Consider the following 23,319-nt stretch of genomic DNA (forward strand, 5'->3'; position numbering starts at 1 on the left):
TATTTTCGGTCTTACCATAGAGGAAGAGCATTGGGTATGTTCAGCTGGCTTTAAAGAAAGGCAGACAGAAATAAGCTGTAATAAGTCTCCAATCAAGAGCCCTAGTAAACTAGGTCTTGGCTAACACAGGAGCAACAAAATGGCAGAAGAGGGCAAAAGGGAGTTTGAAAGAAATGCACAAGAGGCTGGGCTTATTCCCTAGGATGTCCAGGATCAAAGCTGGCCATGGCAGAAGTAGGTACAACTCCCACTGAATTTCATGTAAACTGTATCCAGTACCACCACATGTGAATTGCACCCAGTATCTCCTGAGTGCTAGACATCCTGGCATCAAGGCAGTGGAGGTACTGATTTTGTTAAAATGTTTCTTGTATCACTACTATCAAGTTCAATACAGGGGTTGATTTAGCTCCCCAACTCGGATCCAGGCCATGTCTGCACAGGGACCAGCCAGCTTCTAGTGCATCATTAGTCTGAGTTGTAAACCCATAATATCCCAGTGCTAAACCAACACTTTCGATTTATATATCCCCATTCCCTTACACATAGTTCTGGGTGATAACGTTGTTGTTACTAAGACAATGGGTTGGAACAGTCTAATCGGCTCTTGGCAACCCTACAACACCCACCGCCAGCTGTGGAAAGTGGGTTGGTAAAGCTGGTTAGCTTGCTATACCTTCACCCACCTCACAGCAAAGCTCCAGGGACCCAATGGATGTCCTTGGAGGCCAAGATGAGCTGAGCTGAGCCCTGGTCATGCCTGGAAGAGTCTAGTTGCGGCAAACACTCTGCCTGGCATTCCTTGATTAACTGCTGGGGCCGCTTGCAATACTGAGAGCAATTCTAAAAACACCCAAGGCTTCAAATACCCTTAGGTATAAGAAGCATAATTGAAAATTAAATAAAACCAGCTTTATTGGGAGTCCTTCAGTTCAATAGTAACATAATCCTTCAGGCCTAACCTCTACCATGTGCCCCATATGCCAAACCTGCCTGTCATTACTTCCTGTGACTATATTAGCAAAGCTAACACTGATGTATTTCTTCTTCTGCCAATGGCAGAATTCACCTCTAGTGCCATGGAGGGCTCCTGCAGTATGCTCCTGCTCTCCAAGGACACTGCAGTAACCAAACTGGCATTGTATTACCTAAATAAAAACTGTAGTTTGGATGCACAGCCTATTTGGTGATATAGGCAAATGAGAACAATTAAAAACCCAAGGTACACCTAATCATATAATAGTCTTTTGGGTTAACTCATTGGTTTAGTAGTGTCAGCTTTCATTGCTTTTATCCTCCTCTTTCATATGTTTGCTCTTGTGTTTTCTTTTCAGGTCACATACAGGCAAAAATTGGCTTGAATACCAAATAAAGGAGTGGTGTCCATACAGACATTTCTTACAGACCAGGCATAGACTTTGATTTTGTGTTGCAGGGCAAACATCTCCTTTCCAGCAAAGAGTTTCTCTGTCCCATCCCCTTTCCTCTTTCTAGTTTTGCAAATCATCTTTTCTAACAATAGAAGGACCCTTATTCTGCTAGTTGCTGCATTCCTGGTAGAAGGTACAAAGCCCCTTCAAACTAACTGAAGGAAGCCCAAAAATTTTCAGCACCTTTCAGGATTCTCCATCCTTCGTGGCTGACAGTGTTGGTGCATCTGTGACTGACTGGCTGAAGAAGCCTTGTAAGTTACTGTGGAATATTATAACTTAATTGTCATTTTGATATTGTTAGTATTTAATCAGGAAGTGCAGATAATAGTAATGTAAGAGTAAAAAAAATCTGTACAAAAGGATATGACTATATAAGGCACTGTTGATACGGGATGCTCAACTCAGAGGAGTTGGCATCACGTTGAAAGACTAGAAACCAAAGATTCTGAGTATCTTTGACACTGCTAAGGAAGTGAAGTAGAGGTTGGCTTACTCCTCTCTTACTCCCTGACCTAACTGGCCTGTGTTTTGAGATAGGGTCAAATATGTAGCAAATTATATCACTACCTACAGTAAAGGCTCAAAAGCAGCACAGGAAAGTTCCTGTTAATGCTGGCAGGTGGTATTTGTACAAACTGTAGCACTGTGGGCTGAGGTACCCGATACACTTGTGCATACAGTATTTTGTGTGTGAGTATATGAGGGAGAAATCAACCCCCAGCTGCAGGTTGCTGAATAGATTTCTGATATCCACAAATGTTTGAGAGAGGAGCCAAATCTTACCATTTTCCACCTGTGCCAAAAAGTCACCATATGGACCTGAGCACAGATATCTTGAGAACCCATTACTGGGACTTTGAAGTGTGGCCATTCCTAACTGTAAAGCTGAGCGCGCTATTGCTAGATTTTCTGAGAATCTTCAACCTTGCAAGTGATGGGGGCATGCCAATTTTAGGACAAGGACAGGCACCCGGCACCTGAGAACATAGTAGTCAGACCATTTCACAGGGATGGAGGCATGGTGATAGGTACTTGGAATTAATGCCATTGTCTAATGCCTATCTGAAGTGGACAGGATTTCATTTCTACAAATCTCAGAACAATGTACAAAAGCAAATTCTCATCTGTTTAATGACTTTGAAGGAGCTTCTGGAGAAGCTACACCACTTAACAGAAGGCAGCTTTGGCTGTACTCTGTTTTACTTGCAGTCATCTCTTCCCCTGCGTGTGGTCTAACCTGCAAAGGAACTTCAAGTATTCTACCCTGCTCTTGTCATTTGGGGCACCAGTAGCATGCACGTTACTGAATGAAAAAGGGCAACAAAAATAACAGTGAGATCAGTCAAGACATGATGCTCTGCGCAATTTCCATCATAGAGAAAAGGGACCTGAAGTATAAATCACAAACAAGTCCAGGGGCATATTAAGAATGATGTAGAAGGGAACCTGCAGGCTAAGAGTGGGAAGAGAAATATCTGAGGCAGGATGCGTCAGTGTAAAGACATTCAATGGGCATGAGTGTAATGAAACTGCTTGGGCCATTTCTTCTTCCCCCCCCCCCCCCCTCTCCCCCCACCTACTAAAAAAGGGAATGCTAAGGAACAGAAGAGGTCAAGAAACAGAAAAGCAGGTTCTAGAAGCCAAAGTAAAGATTCAGTAGGATAAAGACTAAGGGATCCCTGAAGCATGTCTGAAAAGCTCCTCAGAATATTGTTGCCTGCATAGATCTAATTTTAACTGTGTTCAATGTGTACCAGAGCACCAACATTTTAAACAGACACATTGCTCGAGCTGCTGCTAAACTGTGTGCGTCCTTAAAGCCCCTACAGGCACAGAATTGAAAGGCACAGCTTATGCCCATCATGAACGCAGGATCCCAGGTAAGGAGGTCTCTGGGAAAGAAGACAGGTTTATTCAATGGAGAGAGACTTAAAAATCTCAGAGACCACAGCACCGAATAAGGTAACTGATAGTGCGGTGTTCCTGCTAATCGTGCTCCACCTAGGTAGGTGGGAGTGAGGCTTACTGGCGGCTATTTGCAAAGAACATACCACCTCCAGTGGGTACAGGGAGCATCAGAATCTTCTGAACCTCCATACTGACTCACATATCAAACTTGGTGTCTGGTCTTGCCATCAAGTCAAGGAAATAGTTTTTAACAGGTTGTGTTTATGGGTTTCCAAATCCTGTTTATAGCATGAATGCTTTGGAAGCTAGGAGAGGATAAGATTTGCGCTCCAGGAGAACCAGTTTCAATGTTTCAATACGTAACAGTAAATATCATACGATGTTTATGCTGTAATGTAATCCATTCTGAACTTCTGAGAAGGGGTGACTTGGCTCTTCAGAGCTGTAAAGATAGGAGCAAAAATATGAGCAAAAAGACTAAAGACTTTGTACTGTCATGGTAGTACCAAAGCCCCTTGAAATATCCATGGCTTAGAATATCTTCCGGATAGATAAAGATTTGGAAAAAAACAAGAAGGTGTGTTAATAAAATAGATTCAAATGAAAGTTTCAGTAGAAAAATCCTGAGAAGAGATATCAATCCCACCTCATCCCTGTGGGACACTGGAGATGGAGGACCGTGTTGAGAGGTTTGAGTTCCCTGGGGTTTTTGGCTGGTCTGCTGACAACTATAGTGGCTATGCAGAGAAGCAGCACCTAGAAGTGCCTGAAGGGGAGCTCCATTAGGTTAGTACAGAATATATTTAATCAATATATCCAAGGAGGTTTCTTGACTGCTGGCTAAGTATGTTTCAGTAGTTGTAGAAGCCTGACTGCCACTGAGATGACAGTACAGGCAGGCGGCATTCCCATTACCAGCACTGTTGATGGCAGTAATTTTTTTACACCACAGGACACACTGAAGATGATGACTTCAGCTCCTTCAGAGGATCCAGTCTTTGCTCGGAAGTCCAGACTGATTTTTTTCCTCACGTTTGAGGAGTAAAACTTCCTTGCCGATAGTTTATTTACTTTCTAACAAGACTTCTTCCATTCATAGGGAGGAATCTCTTTTTGCAAGAGAGAATCCAACCTTCATGTTGTGGAGAACTTTGGCCTGGCTTGATCTGGGGAACATTTAAGCAGCCGAATGCACATTGTTATTGTTGCTTTGTTAGTCAGAGTTCTCTCAGTCAATGCAGTGGTACAATGGCAGCCTTCTAATTTTGCCTGGTAGCCCTAGGTTTGAAGACATGAGAGGAAATCTGTGTTTGAGACTTTGGCACCATGATATGACAGAGTATCTTCATATTTCTCAAGAAAACAAATGGCCAGATGCTTATGTTGCCTTTTGTGACAAACAATCTATAATGGCATTTCTCCACTGAGGACAATATGGCTTGTGGATGAAGCTGTTAGGACAGCACTTGCAGTAGTTGGTTGTTGGTGATGGATGTCTGCTAAGATGTTTCCTTGATTGCCGTTGACATTTGGAGAATGAAAAGTTACCCATGAAGATGCCGTATCTGTTGGAAACTTGTCCATTGGTCTGTTAGCCTTCCCCCATGAGGAAGGGGATGACAGATGTTCACTTCTTGCTTTTGTCTGCTCATTGCAGGAAGGATGCCTCTGAGAATCTGCACTGTAGGGTTCACCTGAGGAGGCTGCAGTGCTGTGTAGCTCCTTTGCAGTTCTAGGATATCGGTCTTTTCTAGCTCAAGTTCTTTGTGTCTAGAGGTCCTCCAAGAGTCCTGCCTACTTTAGTCATACTGCATCTGCGACCTTCTTGGACACAAAATGAAGGGCGGAAAGAGACATTCTGGGGAAATGAACTCATTGTACAAACAGGTAAGATTTTGAGGGGAATTAAAAGCAGTTTCATTAAGGGATACCTGACAAGCAACAGTGATTTGTTTTTGCTGCTTCAGGGAGTGAGAAAGAACTGAAGGGCTGTTTCAGCTGCTTGGCCACTTTCATCTTGACTGGATGTAAAGGGCACAAATAGGGCAACTGCAGGCCAACAACACTACTGTTCTAGAGATTTTTCTTTTACACTTGTGGGTTGCACACAAGCTGAGAAGGGATCTGCAAGGACTTGAGCTTCAAGAAGAATAAGAACTTACCAGGGTATGGGAAAAAAAGATATTTAGAAGTTATCTGTGCCATGGAGACATGATAAAAGAAATGCCACTAGACTTTTTTGGAGTTTGTAGTGTCAAAAGTCTGAAGTGACCTCAGGAGGCTGTCTGACTAACACAAGTCTTTGTGGAGAGCTGGAAAAAGTCAGGGTTTCAAATCAACCTGGCTGCTGGCAGGTAATAGCCTGCCATTACACTGGGGAGTTACCACAACCTCCTCCAGAGTCATCTGTCTGCCACTGCTGTGTGCGGTTTTAATCACAAGACCTCTAGAGATAATCCACCTGCCACCAAAGTCTGTGAAGTTATTATAAGACCAGGCAGAAATGTATCTGGTATTTCTCTGACAGGGAATACTACTGGATTGCAGATGACAAAATTCTCAATTCCCACAACCTTATGGTGAAATCAAATTATTAGCAGGAAAAAAATAAAAAATAAGCCAGGCAAGCTGCTCAAACTCTGCATTCTTCCATTAAGTGTGCAGTTCTTTGAGAATTTCTGGGAATATTTTGCATAAAACTAGCCAGAATTATTTTTTTTTCTACAAAAATATTTTCCATTAGAAGAACGCTGATGCTGAAAGTGAAATGTTCTGTAGAAACATGTCAATTTTGAAAAAAGCATTTAAGAAATGTAAGATTGAAATCTCACATTTTCTCCTTGCGCTTTTCAATTTGAGTTTTCATTTCAATTAGAAATGTTATATAACTATGAAAAAAAATCAGTCCTAGGCTAAACTGTTTTTACTTAAGCAAATGTTTTGATTTCCTCAATTATTTCGGTTGGAATGATCTTTCACTGAAAATGTTGCAATTTTTAATTTTTATTCTATTTTAAGACAAAAAAATGTTACAGTGCAAGGAGCTTTTGCAAAACAAAAAACCCAAGTGTTCCTATAATTCTAACCTGGGTGAAGCACCAGAGGTTTTTTGGATAATTTTCATAAATTGAGGTTTAGTTTTAGTGCCTGTTAGAAAAGGGCGCCACCTTACAGGAAAAGAGGGACTAAAGGTGCATGATGCTGCTTTTACTGGGGCAAATGGTGAACACCGTGCTGATTTCCCTGGAGAAAGCCCTGAGTTGTTCCAGTGCAATGTAACATGCTAATCTTCAGACAGCTCTGCAGAAGAGACTGAAATCTCTTGCACTAGGGAATTAAAATTTTATTATTTGGTGCAATAAGGGGAGTTAGGAAAAATGTGACACCTCCAGTGCAGTTTGCCATTACGTTTCTGCCTGCACTAACTCGTGTGGGTCAACAGACATAAAGTGACAGCTCATACAAATGCAATATATATGCATTTATACTTCACATAGCTTCCACATGATCTCAGACGTCGGGGGAAATATTAGCCTATCTGTATGCAACAAAAGCTTATTTTGAATACAGTTAATAAGGTCAAGGTAACTTTTAAAGCAAATGAGTCCTGCAGTTAACAGTTTTTTTTCCTTCATTTCCTATGTATTCTAAGATTTTGAAATTGTAGAGCTTGCTTTTCTAATTAGCTTCAAATATGCAAATCATACCAATTTGAATAGCTTATTAATTAATTTCATATATATCTCTCTCCATGAAATTGTCAGACCGTAATCTTATGGTTCCAAGTGCTTAAGGTAAATATAAGGAAAGTCAATTGCTTTAATTTGGTTATGCAGATTACCCTAGATTGACAATTACTGGACAGTTAATGGAAGAGTCACTTTTTACACAGCTGAAAGCTCTATTTTTTCCCATGACTTTCAGAAAAGCAGAACAATTGGTAAAGTATGTCTATGCAAATTATTCTTAATTTTCAGGATGTTTTAATAATCCTTCTCATTAGCTCTGGGTAAATGATGAGTTCAAGTCTTATGGTAATCAAGCCTGGGGGGCTCCTGAGAAACAAGCAGATATTAAACACTATCAGAGAGGTAGTGCTCATCTTCAGTACAAGTACTGGTCTGACTCAGAGAGGCAGGTGCAGCTTGCCTGTGTTTTATTATTTGTGTTTTGTGGGACAGGTAGCCAAAAAAAGCCCTACAACATCTGGATAGGAGGGCTCTGAAGATAAACCAAGCCATGAAAATAAATTTTGAAAGGCTACTTGTGTGCAGGACCTTTTACTTTTGTTTTACAAGTGGAGTGACTTCAAGGATTTTCCGGTTTGAGTATCAGCTGAGGAGAGGTTTTGCTGATTTGCACACCTCTGCCAGAAGTCATGTCTGACAGAGTGGACTTTTTTCATTCAACTTGCCTTTTCACTTGACCAATTCTTGATCCTCAGGGCAAGGGCTCCCAAAGGAGGTAATCAGGCTGTCCCAGCCCAGAGCAGACTGAGGGGGATGACCCTGGGAACAGACCAGACCACTGAGCAAGACAGAGAGAGAGCAAGTGCGAACATTTAGAGTTCCCAGGTCTCCAGCTTTCCTCAGCTGTATTACCATCCATGCCAATGGTTTCTTCATTGCTGTTCCTAAGTAGTCCAATGTGCCTTTCCTATGGCAGAGTTAATACGGCTTTTAAACACCAAACCCAGCAGTGTATTTATCACTGTGCTGAAAAGGGCAGTTGTCTTTTCCCTCCACCTCTTTAGGAAGATTTATGTTCTCTCCTACATCGGTCATTATTCTCTTTTCTTTTTTTTTTTCATTGTCTGGGAGGGATGGAGGGAGGGAAATCTGTGGGGCTGGTTTTCCAAAAGGAGCACAGCCTGTATCTGGTTTTGACTCATTCCAAATGACAGTTCTTTTCATATCCAGGTTCTCCCATCCCAAACACCCAAATAAATCCATCATCTTGACTTCTTATCTGTAGCAGTGTTGTGAAAGCACAGCTGCTCTGGAGGACTGCAAGTAGAGAGATGGTCTCTGACACGGCTTGGCCTGCTAAGGTTCTTATGTACTAAGACCATGCCACTGATTTTGATCTTGAAATGAAAAAGAAGAAAGAGACTGTTCAAAGCATTCATACCAGTCTTGGTTACTTTAAAGACATGCTGTTGTGTGCTGTATAAGGTATAGATTCTTCTATTTCTTGTACCATCCCACAGCCTGTCTTGGAGAGGATAATGGCAGCAGAGTTCTCTAAGATGAATTTCCTGAGCCATGGGTAGGCAGAAGCTTTCCTTGTCTCCAACACCTTGCAATACTCCATTAGCACTGAGGGGGTGAGTAACATCTACTGGCTTCATCTTCCCTGGGGGCTGATGATTTGAGGAATTAAGCAAACTCCCAGAAGCATGTCCTTCTGTCATGGCTGTGCTTGTCTTCAGCGCACTGAGTATTTGAGCACTTCTACAGCTATTTGTTAATTACTTATTAATTAGCTGATAGGATTCCATGGTGTGGGAAAAGGATAAGGAAGAAGGAAAAATGAAGAACAGATTGAAACTTGGTGCCCTCTGTGTATTGGTGTTAGTGGGTTTTCTCTGGGCAGCCTCACCTACCTAGGGCAGAAAGGCGGCTGGAGACCTTTGGACTTTGTAGGGCTCCATCTGTGAAAAGGTTTGCTGGGAGCTCAGTATGAAGGGTTTACTGTGATGTGGTTGGCAGGAGAACGTGAATCCGGAAGGAAGCTTCAGTAGCATCTTTGCAACTCCTGTATAACTGATGGGGAATTACACTGGTGGTGTTAAGGTCAGAAGCAGGCCTGTGGTCTGCAGCAAAATACCCACTCCTCAGCATGATAACTCTTCTGGGGACTAATGGAGCCAGGTGGAGACTAGATCGTGAGCAGGTTTTCCCAGGGAGGAAGGCAGGCAGTCTACCAGCTCAAAGACTCTGCATGCAGTGTTGCCAGGATCCTTCCTTTGGCAAGCCCAAAGGCTCTGGGACAGGGTGAAGATGAATGAGCCATCTTACGCTTTGATGAAGGTGCTGCAAGAAACTGCACGTGCCATTGAAAACAGGAGAAAACCCAATTCACCTTCATTCAAATGCAACAGGACTGTGGATTGCAAGAGACAGTAGATACAGGTGAACTAGCAGTCCCTGTTGCTTTTGGGTAATGAATCTCTGCTCAAGGGAGGGTAGCCAGAGATACCAGCAGCCCAAAGAGAGTTATGGACCATTTTAATTTGAGATTTGTAGCAGTTAGTATTTAATTCCCAGGCTGTCTCTTTTCATTGCCTTTTAAATTAGAAAGTTATTTAATGTTGATGCAGAATGTTTCCTAGAAGAAAATAGCCTACAGGGTCATACTGGATTTCTGTATGTTAATATGGGATACAATAAAGCCTGAGAGCCATTCTGGGATTGGAAATGCCAATCACAGGCATTATCAGAGCACCTTAGAGGTGGTCATGTGGAGACTGCAGCTAGCTGTTACAAAGCTACTGAGCAACAGATTTTTGTTCTACACCTCTTTCCAAGAATAAATGATTATTCATTTGATGAATTCTTTGGTTAAAAAAAAACAGTAGGGATAGTTTGGATGATATGTAATGCTCACTGTGTGTGATATACTATGTTCAAGTCTGGGCAAACAGTTGAGCCTCAAAATCCCTAGCTCTAAAAATCAATTTGTTTTAGTGCCTTTCTATTAACAAATATTTCTTTACTGCTGAGGCATCTTTGCCTTCATATCTGTTCAGCTTAGGAAAAGATGTCACTTGATCTGGCTTTGGGTGAAGCAGATTTTCTCCCAGTCACTCAGACAAGGCTCAGCAGACAGCACTGCTGACTGGTATCTCTGAGTTTAAAAGTGGATTTTGAGAGAACGACTGGGATGCGACCAGCTGGGATGTCCCATTACTCTGCAACATTGTCAACTGTACTAGCAATTAGAGACGGAGCCACATTTTTGGCTATCAATCAGCTGACCATAAGCAGCAATCCAGTCTCTACAGCTAGGTCATCTGGATGCAGCTGAGAATGGGTCCCATTTAACAGATGTCTAGGAAGATATATGAAGCAGAAATCATTTTGTTGGCATGTTGTGCCAGACAGTCTCCACAAAGAACAGACCAGTGAGGGAAGGTAAGAGCACAGCCATTTTAAAAACAGTTGTCTAGTGAGAAATAAAAAAAAAACTTATGTTCGCCTGGCTCGTACATGTGAGGGTAGAGGAAGCGGGGCAGGAGCTAAATGAGGATGCTACTATAACGACTATATTAGAAAGGGTAAAATGAGTTTATGTATATTTATCTTTGATTACAAATCTGGGTGGGAGGCCACATTCTCTTGCCTACCGGCAAAAACCCCACAAACAGGTCTTTACTTAATGGGAACCTCAAAAATTCCTGTTAGTCTGTGCATTTGGGTTTGCAAAATGGCACCCATCGCCATGCTGAACTGCTGTCGAGTGCCTGGCACAAAAACCTTCACAACGGGGAACAGCCTTTCCCCTGGACTGATGGTGTCTTGGCTGAAGACAGACAGGAAATATCACTGATACAGTAGGTAGAGGGGAACTAATTACTGCCTTGCTGAAAACTGCTCCTAGTGCTCCTGGGAATGGGAAACATGACCTCTGCTACCCAGGATTTCAGCAAAATTTGGAGGCAGTGACTGGGGATAAGAAGATGGGGAAGAAGAGAAAGTTTAAGAGGAAAACAAGTAAAATACTTGTGTGTGTTTTCCCTTCTTCTGTCACCTTCATTGCTTTCATTGCAACTGGCAGTGCAATCTGGAACCAGCTAGCAAATCTCTAAATATGCACAATAGTAAGAGGGTGCACGCAATGAGGTCTTGGAGGACCGATGTTAAAAGCTCTTGTAATTTGGATGAAGAACAGAAGCTTTTACAGCAAAACTGAACGAGTGAAATACAGGGGACTGTGCACCCTTTATTACCGCAATCTGCGTGTGGAGAACAGCAACTCTGGAAAATTCCTTGGGCATTCTAAGCAAAGTAGGTCTTAGAAGAAGGAGAATTAAATGGCAGAAAACATCTTACACTGCTTCAAGGAATTGCCTTAGATGACAGAACTAGCTGGATTTGAACTCACCCAAGCACCTTTTTGACCATCTAACTTATGGTGCTTGGGGAGCTATTGTTAATTAACATTAATATATTAAAGAGACGATCTGAGGAATCAGAGATTTTCTGGACTCATATAAACATTTTATATGGACTCATATAAACATACAGTCTCTACTGGATTTCAGGGAAAGTTAAAAGAAACTTCTGCTAGGCAAAAGGAATGATTTATTGTGGCTAGCAAGCCAATGGAAAATACAACCAGCTTGGGGGAGTTCTAGTGTTTTTTATTATTTTTTCTTTTGAGCGTTTTAACTAGCTTTGTGGAAAAACATTGGCATTAAAAGGAAAATGAAATATAACTGTATAGTATCACGAATGTTGATGCCAGAATATTGTAGCATTTTTTTTAAAGTGATGTAATAGAGAAATGACAAGAAAAGTTAAATGCTGGTCAGAAAATCTGGACGTAGCTTTTTAAAGAGCTCTTTGTACTGAAATGTACTTGCCACACACTTTTTTTACCATCGAACCAACATAGGACAAGGCCTGTGGTACTTCGTGTTCCTACTATTAGCTATTATTGTTACTGTAACAATAATCTACGGTCAAATAAGAAATCAGGACTCCTTCCCTAAAAGCCTTAAAACCCAACAAGGTTTTGGGTATGTGAAAGCCTGCAGTAATTAAAAGCACGATCCACTCCTCAGTGCAGTCAATGAGACACTGTGCCGCACCATTTTAAAGAGAGCTCTAAACATTTTCACTCAGAAGGACTCCAGACAGGTTTGTGCATCAAGTCTTAACACCTATAGGGCTATCTAACTTTCTTTTTACTGCTTTTACAATTAGCTTTTAAGAATTTGTTCATCTGGATTCTTTATCTTCAGTTTTTCATATTTTAATTGACTAGCATGTGTGTGGTTATATTTATCCAGTACGGCAAATTTATTTTTATGCTGCTCTTAAATCTCCCCTGCATTAAAATACGTTCTGATTATTCCATGCACCTGGAATAATGTCAGAAGCCAAGTACAACAAGTAGTTTTGTGGAAATCACAATATTGAGGTATTTCCTCAAAAATGGGTACTATGGAGAGTCTTTCAAAGTGGTTTTCCCCATGGAAACTACATGTTTTCTTCTTATGGTGCTAATATTGCTAGTCATCAGTAACAGCTCTACTCGGGTAAACTCAGGAAAGAGTCATTTGCATTTACTATCCCCTTTTCTGCAAAAAATGCGTACTTTTTTTTTTTTGTGTTTGCCTGTATTTCTAATAGACTTCCTTATAGAAAAAGTTGTGTAGTTACCAAAATCACCTCTTTGAAAGGGCAAATCGTATTATGAACTCTGAAAATGCACTCAGAATACCAACATTCTTAAGCGAAAAGAGAAAAAAAAGAGGCCCCATCTTCATGACAAAAATATGCATAAATAGAAACAAAATAACCCTGTTCAAACATGGTTGTAGTCAGATAGTCTTTATCACACTTCTTTCTCACCAACACAGGGTCAAAAACATGCACTAGAATTGTTGATTAAACATGGGAGGTGATCAAATTCAAATCGATCTAAGCCTAATTTGGGGAAGAGTTGAAGGCAGCTCTCCTGATGTTCACCAAAAGCAAAATAAAGCACTTGTTTACTAGCATTTGCCACTGCTACAGCTCACAACCATGCTTCAACGTGGCTTCCTACATACAGAAGTTGGGGCCACCGTGGTGTGTTACCTGGATTATTCCAGCGATAAAAACACCACCAGATATTAAAAAAAGCAAACTAAATCCACCCCCACATCAATTTCATCAGTAGTTTTTCCAAAAAGAAAACAAGTCATATATACATACATATACACACACACAGGGATAGCTCAGGACTACATACAACTTCTAGGATGGCAGCAGTAAGGGTATGACAACACAAGATGTCAAAAGAAGCCACTGTGCTTCTCCAGCCCTTTGCTACGTAATTTGGAGGCCTCTGCTACCCAGATGGCATTTGAGAAAGAGAGAGAGGGAGAGAAGGAGAGAGGGAGGGAGATGTTTTCTGCCTCTTCCAGAAGGTTTGGGTAAATGAACTTGCAAGTTCTAGGAATTGCAAAGATTTGTGCCCAGTGGCAGCTGATGGCCAAAATCTGAGCAGCAAAGGGCATGGAAGCGGAGAGAAACAGACAGGCAGAGACAGAAAGACAGACAGACAGACAGACGCAGCGACAGAGATGAATGCCAGTCCCAACTGAGGTGCAGGCTAGATGTATGTCGTCCTTCCACCGATCCTTACTCCCATTGCGGTGGGGTGTGTGTATAGGACTCTGTCGCAGGGGCCGACCGCTCCAGTCCTTGCGCAGGCGAAATGCCCTGGGGCAGTTCTGCCTGAATAAGGACTGCAGGATTTAAGCCACTGGTTCTCTGCCTTCAGACACATCGATTGAGGGTGAAAATGAACTTGTGAGGTTTAGTGTGGCTGGAGACGAGGGAGAGGAAAGCAAGGGAGAAAAGGAAGAAAGGCGGGGGGTGGGTTAAAAGGGAGAAGTGCAGGAGAAGGTGAGAGGGAGACTTGAGTATAAGCTGTCAGATATTCCAAAGAATGGGAGCAGGAGCCCATGACAAATCATATGAAGCCTCTTGACACCAAAAGCAAGATGACTGTAAGGAAAGGCCCCATGCGCCTGGTTTAAGCTTGAGCTGCTTTACTTCAGAAATAAAAAAGGCTAAAGGAGAAGTCACCGCACAGGTCTCCAAGTATTCTTGGGAGCTGAATGCTTTGGTATCTCTTTGGCCTCACTGCACCAGTACTCAGGAATCAACCAAGCTGCAACCCTCTGCTGACCAAATTCCTACCAGAATTTGGAAAACTTTTCAGAAGTGCAAGATATAAAGTACTCGGCTCTCCTGAATATCTGATAGACAAATGCCAAAACCGCTACCCAGCAGGCCTGGGCACAACAGACCTGACCAATGTTTTCTAGGGGTAGGAATACAGCAAGATGGGTTTTGGGGTTTCTCTAACCTTCTTCATAGGGGTGCTACTTCCTGAAGCACCCAGGTCCTATGCCTCCCAGATGCCACCATAGATCAGATCACACACAACATTGTACATTCCTGTTTTCTTCTCCTGTCACCTCTCCCATTAAAAAAACACCCTTTCCATCAACCCTCAGACCAGTCACAATGCTCACTCTTAGAAAAACATGTACTGCTACAACAGGAGGGCAACTTACGCAGGGAAATATTCCATTATTTCACAACAGCCCGCAAGTCACCAATTCCCTATCCCTGATAGTTCTCATCTCGTATCCATGCACACCCCCCTGGCTCATCACTGCTGTATCGCATTGCGTACCTGTCACGGGTACCTTCTCCTCCTCCTCTGTACCTCCTGCAGTGTTCACAGACACACTCAGACACGCAAGTATGGTCACTGAATAGAACAAGCGGGATGGATACTAGTCCAGATGGTTTTGCTCAGTCATCCTCATGCACTCCCAGGCACAGGTGACGAACACAGAGGTACCCGCACATGCAGACACGCTCAGAGGCACCGGCAGAAGCCCATGGTGACAGGCTCACAGGTAGGCACAAACCCTCCCTCCCCAACATCCTTTCAAGACAGACAGACAGAATCAAAGACACAACATCCCCACTGTACCTGCGCCGGTGCTCTGTAGACACACATGCTCCCACCTGAACATGCCTCCGTAACTCTCGCACATCTGCACGCTGTGAACTGCCCACTGCAGCTGGATGGGCCAACCTCTTGGCAGGCCACAGGGACTCATCCAGCTCAGTGGGCACTGCTGTGAGCATCGCTTTGGTGGCAAACAAAGACTCAGCCACAGCAAATCTTTGGTCTGACACTGGCAGGGGAAAAGGTGAAGGAAAAAGGACCCTTTCTCAGTGACTCAGGGTCTGACTGTTTTTCTTTCATCACTTTGGGCACTGTAGCACAGGGCACAAATCAAACTTGATTTCCCCCTTTGATACAGCGCAACAAATAGTAATGAGCAACTTTCTTTGCCTGGAGGAGGGGACAGCAGGCAGGCAGGCAGCTTCACAGCACTCAACTCCAGGCTGTGTCTGCTGATGTGGAAAGGAAGGAAATGCAAGCCTGTGCCTGGGGCTACTTCTGGGATGATATATTGCAAATTTCTTGGCTTTTATTCAACTCCTATAACATTTTCTTTCCTATTATTATTATAATAGATAGTAATAATTTTTACCACCTTAATGTTTTCTTCTAAGGAACTTGAAGTGTTTTGTAAACACTAATGACAATGCTTTCTTAACATAGGGAATAATAACAATCTCCAATTTACTCATGGGGAGACTGAGGTATAGGGATCTAGTCAAAGTCCAAGTAATACAACCCACAGGCCCTACCTCCCAGGCCCCATATATTACGCCATCTCTCATCGTATTCCCCAAAAGTCATTCTTGGTCTTGGCACTTAAAGAGAGTTGACACATGGTAGATGTGGTCTCTGCCTTGGAAATTCTTTTTTTTAATAGCAGATTAAAACATCCTCCCCTCTGTCTTTAGTTACTTTAAGAAGTGGCTTAAAAGTGGCCCAAAATAGAATCACTGAATATTTCCAGAAAATTTTGAAAAAATCTTCGTTTTGTGGCTAGGAAGTTAGTTGTGTAACACTGAGAAGCAAAGCTCTGAAAACGCAGCTTGAAAGTAAGGCAATTTAAAAGTGAATTTGGCAGAAACTGTGCCACTCTGAAGTTATCAAACCCACCAGATTTTAACATGTCCTGTGCCCTTTGCACTTACTCAGTTGTGTGAGATGCACTTCCATGTGTCTGTGGAGCTGGTTGGGGGGACTTGGGAGATGTTCCCAAGTTGCAGTAAGCAAGTGGGCCTAACGTGATGCAATTGGACTTATCACTTGACATATCTCCACACCATGGAGCTGTTTGAAGGGGAGGCTTCCTAAAGGCCTCAGAAATACTGAAGGCAACCTGGGGGCCTACCTCACGAGTACATGCCTTCTCACTATTTTCGAATGCACAGCCATGCTAACAAAAATATGCTGAGCTTGACATGCAAGTGTACACTCACCCACAGGCATGCAGATGAACATGCCTGCATACAGGAAACTCTCAGATATAAACACCCAGCCGTAAGCAGATCAAACTTGCACAGTAAGATAGCCACATTGGCTCAGAAAATGGGTTCATAGACTCAGTTACATACACAACAACCCATGTGTCTCCATTAACAACCATTCGCAACACAAATACGTATGAAATACATATGCTTGCATACACACTCTCTTCCCCTCCAGATTCGTGTCTGTACACTCTCCCATGGATTTGTAGCCCATACACAGGCACCCAAACACATTCAGGAACATAAACTACAACCAATGGAGTGCACACACAAGACCCACCCATGCACACTCACATATATCTTAATGAAGGTTTTGGTCTGGGAAATTCCTTTTCAAGAAACAAAAATAATTGTCAAAAGGAAAAAACAGAGCATGGGGAACTGCACAAATAGATGCAAGTGCATACCTACACGTATACTGTGGGTCTTGTCAATCAGGGTTCCCACCACAACTACAGCTATCGCAGCTCAGCACGTGCTGGGTATGCTTCCCCTGAGTGCAAACGTCTGGTGAACCCAACAGAGGCTTACATCTCTATGGCCACACGTCAAACTGACCTGTTCCAGGTTTTTCCATCTTCCTTAACTGACCACAATGAAAACTGTCCCTTAGCTCCAAGAGCGGCACCTTCCAAGACCCTACCACAAACGTTCTTCAGCTTCTAAGGAGTTGGGCAGAAACATCTTACCTGCACCTGACCAGGCTAAACATCTCCAATTAGTGGAGTCTATTGGTGTTTTAGGGTTTATTTTTTCTTTCTTTTTCAGACTCCAGGTCTCTCGGAACAAGACAAGACAGTGTACAGAAACACAAGGCTGGGTTTGTTCAAACCCACAAACAGCAAGAAAGCAACAAGCTCCTGAGAAGGGGAGAATTGTATCTGATAAACTGCCTCATACTGCTTGGGAAGGTGACAACTGTCTGTCCAAGACGGGCTGCTACTTTCAAAGCCCATCTGCTACAGATGTAACATATCAAGAGCTGCTAGCAGGAAGGGAATCCGACAGGACAAACCAACATACAAAACATTCTCTTATTCAATAAGGGTTATAAGTGCAATGGGATTTCAGAACATTTCAGAACAAACTCCATCCATAGCTGCTGCTCATTTATCAGTGCATCAAAAGATTGTGCAAGTTTTTAGTAACAAACATTAGAAACTAGTAGCAAAGGACTTGCCTAGATAAAAAGAGAAGATTTAAACATGCCAGGTAACAAAAAGACGTGTGCAGAAATCTGTAAAAACTGTATAGAAGGAAATGATTCTTTAGAGGAAACAGAGGGACCATCATGAAATGCTGTTCATAACACTAACTAAAGGAGTCAGGGCCGATCCTGCTGCCTCCTCAACTAAGACAGGTGATGGCTGTTTGGACAGAGGCACATCCTCAGTTTTCATAGACTTCTGTGACCAAAAACTGGATTCTGGGCCTTGGCTGACATGAACTTGAATTTAGGGAATGGAAAAGAGAGGGAGCCTTGTCAGTGGTAATTAAACACACCAGTATGGATAGCCCTGGAGACTGAAGATCTGAACACAGCACAATTAGCAGCAGTGTGACCTTCTTGACAATGTGCTGAGAATGAATGCAATTTATCCTGCTTAAATTTAGCTTCTGAGAGCTGGGTGTCTAGACAAACCTAAGAAACCTAGACACTCTCCAGTCACTGGTTGGGCACCTCCAAAGAGCAATTCATTTCCCCTGTCATAGACATGTACAGGGAGGCACCAGTTGGCCTGGGGAGGTGTGCATTTGTCTCCACTAACTCTAAGAGGAAGCCCGGGTGACTATCTGTCTTCCTCTCAGAAGACTAAAGTTTAATGAGATGTATATCAAAGTGTCTTAAACCATGACGTAAAAAGTTCTTTAATTTATAGGAAATGACTGTGAATTTCTTCAAAAGGATCCATTAGATTTTCCCTCCAGTACAGGGTTTCTGACTACGATAGACCTCCATTTATTTATCAAAGCACAAGGATTTCCCTCCTTTCTGCTTGAAAGACTTTTGTACAGATTCAAATATATCAGTCAGGAAAGTCTTGTTGATGTTTAGCATAATTCACCTCCAGCTAACTGTACTTATTTCCTCAGTTACCTTGTACAGTTCTGCCTCTATGGATAAGAATTGAACTTTTTCACGATCTCAAGGCTATTGCCAGGTTCCCCATTTAGTTTTCTTTTGACAAGTATGGCATAAAAAAGGTTTTAATTTCATTCTTTAAAATTAACAACTTCAGCCTGCTGGTCATTGTAACTTCCCTCTACAAAGTCAGCCCAACTCTAATATCTCTCTAGTAAAAGAATAACCAAAATTGTTTACAACATTCTGGGGGAAACGTTGCAAGCAATTTTTTGTGTCCAGAAAGTAGGACGTTTAAGAGATGTAAAATAAAAATTCATTTTCAATTAGGAACTATTTTCTATTCTCTCAAAAGACAAAGAAAATAGACTAGTGTAAAATAAAATATTTCATTTATTCTAAATCAAAATATTACGACTTGGATAAATGTCCCTGTTTCAGAATTAAAAAACAATGAAGTTGAACAGAAATTAAACTAGAACCAAGATATGAAAACATTTTGTTTGGAAAGTTCAAAGTAAGGCATTTTGATTTCTTCAAAATGTTGCCTACATTTTTTCCTAAACACAGCACTGAGTGAAAACTATGCTGTCATTTTTCTGCTTGCAATGGATTGCCTCTACAGTACACAACAATTCCAAGCTGGAATGTTTATTCAACAGCCACATCATTTTGCAAATTCATGATTGATTTGCTCTTCATTAACGTATTTACAGCAATTTTCTTTCAATCCTTCTATTTTCCTGGCCTTGCTAAGCTGGATTTTGCAGTGCAATTTTTGTCCATGCTCATAAACCCAGTGGGTCCTTTGTAGTCTTTCTTTTGGGAATCTGTGTGCTTCCTGCCTGTCCTTTGTCTATTTATCCTGTAATTCTATATCCATCCACCTCCAAAAAAAGAGAGGAAAAAGTTTCCCTGATGTGATTTATTTCTTGAACACCAGCTGCTCATTTCAGTCTCCGTGGCTCATTCAGTCCTTCACCTGTCTGCTGAGATGGGCACCAGTGGGGCCAATCAGTGTCAATTGTGCTGGTGGAATTTGTGAGATGGAGCAAACCAGGTTGCAAACCCAAAAACCTGGCTTGAAACTCTGGCGCTTTGTTTTTCTTTGGGCTTCCTGTTTTGTTTTAATTTTATCTACCTTTTTTCAAATTAGAATCTGACCATTAGGAGCAGGTTCCTCTAAACAGAGATGATTTGGTCTCTATTTCTTTTGGAGGAAGCCTGGGTGAGGAGGCACAGGAAGGATTCCTGGTTTGGTTCCCGCAGTTCCACCTCGAAAGAACTGACCTTTAGATCTCTGTGGGGTGGAGAGTATTGAACTGCCATGGGAAGCAAAGCATAACACTGGGTAGACCAAAGTGCTGGCCTGGGACTATTCTAGCAGCTTCCCATGGCACAAATAGCTTTTTCACTTACACTCCACGTTTCCCATCACTTTTCCTGCTATACAGTTTAATTCATGCCAGGTGGATTATGAAGGGAAGAAAATGATGCAACAGTCAAAAAGTCCTTTAAGTCGTTCCAAAAATTAAAAGAGAATAAAAAGAAAACAAACCAAACAAACAAAAAAAGAGAGAGCTTCAAAACTAAACAAAAATCTCTGAAAACAAACTCAAAAGAAAGGAGGAAGGGGTAGGAAAAAAAAAAAAGAACCCGGGAAAGACAAATGAATGTTAGAGCAGGCACGATCATGGACAGACGCCAGCTACTTACGTTCACCTCGGTGATTGCTATATCAACAATGCTACCCACAACAATCAAGGCGTCAAATGTATTCCATGCATCACAGAAATAGTGCTGCATGTGGCAGGGAAGCCAAGGAAAGAGAAAGAGAGAGAAAGGAAGATAAAGAAAGAATGAGAGAGAGAGAGAGAGGGAGAGAGAGGAGGGGGAGAGAGAGGGAAATGGAGAAAAGAGGGAAAAAAGTAAAAAGTAAAATAAAATAAAATAAAAAACAAAACAAAACAAAAAAAAGCATGAAAGAGGGAGAGAAGAGGAAAAAAATAAGAAAAGAAAGAGGTTACGTGGGCATATTAAATAGTCTCTTACCACTCTACAGTATTGGTTGCTCAAACCTCTGTAACGTTTCACATGATGGAGGGTATCAACAAAAGCCTGGTTAGTCAGAAAGTTACACTCAAGCATGTCTACCTTTTGGAGGGAAAAAAAGCACACACACCCCAAACTCTGTGCGCTTTCACCAGTCACAGCCTTGGGGCGAGCTATGACAAGTGAAAAAGAAGGAGGCATTTCCCCCCCTCCTTTTTTTTTCCCTGGGAGAAGGAGAAGGACGACGGCAAGTTCAAGAAAAGCATGACTAGAGGGAAAAAAACCAGAAAAAAAAAAAAAGAGAGAAAGAAAGAGAGAAAGAGAGAAGGAACAGCAGAGGAGGAGGAGGTGGTGGTATCCTGGGGAGGGTAGAGTAATACTCACATTAGTTTCACTGAGAATGACGTCTATAATGCTGCCAATTACGATGAGGAAGTCAAAAACATTCCAAGGATCACTAAAGTAACCCTACATAAGGAAGGGGCAGGCAGGATGGGGATTAAAAAGGAATGTTAGACAGACAAAAACAGTTCAAAATTACCATTAGAATTACTGCCCTGATACCTCATGGGGTTTTGCTCTTAAGCCTACTTGTTGTGTCTAAAGCTGTAGCCTAGTCCTGGGATCCCTGACTTATGTGAGCAGCCCCTATCCGGCTAATGCGATCCCAGGGCAGCCACCCTTCCCCTCCGACTCTGGGATGGGGGGTGAAGGGAAGCCACAAAGAGTGCTTTGAGCATGGCTGCTCACAGGAGTAAGGCTTGCAGGACCAGCTCCTCCAGACATCTCCGATTCCTAGCAACACAGCACCCTTCCCCATTTGGCTTAGATTTGGCTGGGGGAAGAGTACAGGAATGGTGTCATACGGTTCTCTCAAAAAATGGCTCCCTTCTGCCAGCGTGAATATCAATCCACCAGTCCATGTTCCAGATATAACGCTCTGTGCTGGCGCTGGGAACAGCCGGCTGCTGCGTCACGATGGAGCAGAGGGCACAGTCAAGCTGGGGATGTGCTATTTAAACCTCACTGGTTGTCACCTTTATCTTTACCCAGCCACAATGAGTATTACAACAGTGATTAGCCTAACAGTTTCCATTACTAATGCTTTAGCTCCTGTCTTAAAACTACAGAGCAGGACTGGTATTTTTGTTACTCTGAAAGCACGTCTGTACCACAAAATGAAGGTGTGAATGTAGCATGTGCTGGCGCATCCCACCAGGAAGGGGTAAGACCGAGAGCGAAGTTGGCTTTAGCATGTGCTCAGAGTGAGACCTGTTGCTCAGTCATGCTCAAGATAGTGCCACAGCATCACTGCAACATCAGCTGTCTTGGACAAGCTATGGCACATCTGCTAACATGTGCTAAACCCATACCTTCACTTTGCTGTGCAGAATTACTTCGGTGGCTATCTCAAACATCCTATTGTCCTAAGCAGGGCTCAGGAGATGCTAATCAGCACTGCTTGCTGTCCCCATCCTGCACGATTTTTGGCTGGATGGGCCATAAGGATACAGGACCCTTTGGAAAAGGTCCTGTTCAGCCCAGGAGGTGAGCTTCTGTATGGAAACTTCCTGTCCAAGTCAATGTCACGAGCAAAGAAAACTTATCTTGGCTCCCTGAGCACCTGTGCCAACCTCTTCCCCTTGTTCTGCAGTCTTAAAAGGAGGCAAACAAACAAAATTCTCTGTACTCCTTTTATGTGTTTGGTTTTGTGAGCATGGGCTAATCTGACCTCCCTGTTTCCCAGCTGCAGCATGTCTCCAGTGAGACTGAACCCAAGTTGCACTGCGACTGCTATTCTTAGCCAGAGAGTCAGGTCATGGGTAAAGTGTGAGTCTGTGTTCCCAGGCAGCATTGCAGAAAGCAAAAAGGAGAAAAGAAAAAAAAAAATTAAAAATCCCCAGCACTGGCACTGCACAAGCCAGCCTTGGGAACCTGAAATTACTGTGGGTCAATCATCACATGGAGCAGGCACTGGCAAAAGTGTCTTTCTAAACGCTGAAACACTGCCTCCAGGATGCTTTGAGACTCACAGTTATAAACTGCATTATGTTTGGGGCAGAAAAAATGAAAAGAAAAAAAAAAAAAGAAACAGAGAAAGCCACTGCCCAGCTGGTTCCACACCAGTGAAGGGAGCTGGTAGGGTGGACTTTGAAATCTTCTCCTCAAAACCAGAAACCACCCCCCTTTGTTCTGCAGCCTGAAATAGGCAACTCTTAGCAGATCTACTCTGGGAGGAGTAATCATCCCATGGCTACACATTACTATGCAATTAGCTACAACAGGGAGGAAGGAAACAGGAGCAAAAGCAAATTCAGAGAGTATTATTATTCAGCGTCCAGCCTAGAAAATACACAACAAATATTAGAATGAATTCAGCGGTGATGTCCAGCATCGTTAGCAACCAGATGGACCTGGAATAAAACTGTAATTAGACTTCACCAAGAGGAAGGGGAGGGAGAGAACAGCAGATTAAATTGTAGAGGCAAACGCATTTTGAATAAATGAAGGACAGACACAGATCATACAGAGTTGCAAAAAGTGCCTTTGCAGCGTGATGTGACCTTGGCAAAGAGTACACTTGCAGGATCAAAGAGAACGGAGTAGAAGACAACAGACCCAATCCTCCTGCCCCTGTTCATGGGCACAG

At 42.5% G+C, this 23,319-nt stretch overlaps 1 protein-coding gene across 1 annotated transcript in view; it reads right to left on the reverse strand.

Moving 5' to 3' along the window:
* Positions 1–23,319, reverse strand: part of CACNA1C (calcium channel, voltage-dependent, L type, alpha 1C subunit) — a 422,263-nt gene that overhangs the window by 30,378 nt on the left and 368,566 nt on the right. Inside the window, 2 exon segments of the mRNA XM_009332885.1 lie at positions 16–48; positions 21,054–21,137. Coding sequence (XP_009331160.1) covers positions 16–48; positions 21,054–21,137 — 117 coding nt within the window.

This window comes from Pygoscelis adeliae, unplaced genomic scaffold, assembly GCF_000699105.1.
Source record: "Pygoscelis adeliae isolate BGI_AS28 unplaced genomic scaffold, ASM69910v1 Scaffold38, whole genome shotgun sequence".
NCBI classification, from domain to species: domain Eukaryota; kingdom Metazoa; phylum Chordata; class Aves; order Sphenisciformes; family Spheniscidae; genus Pygoscelis; species Pygoscelis adeliae.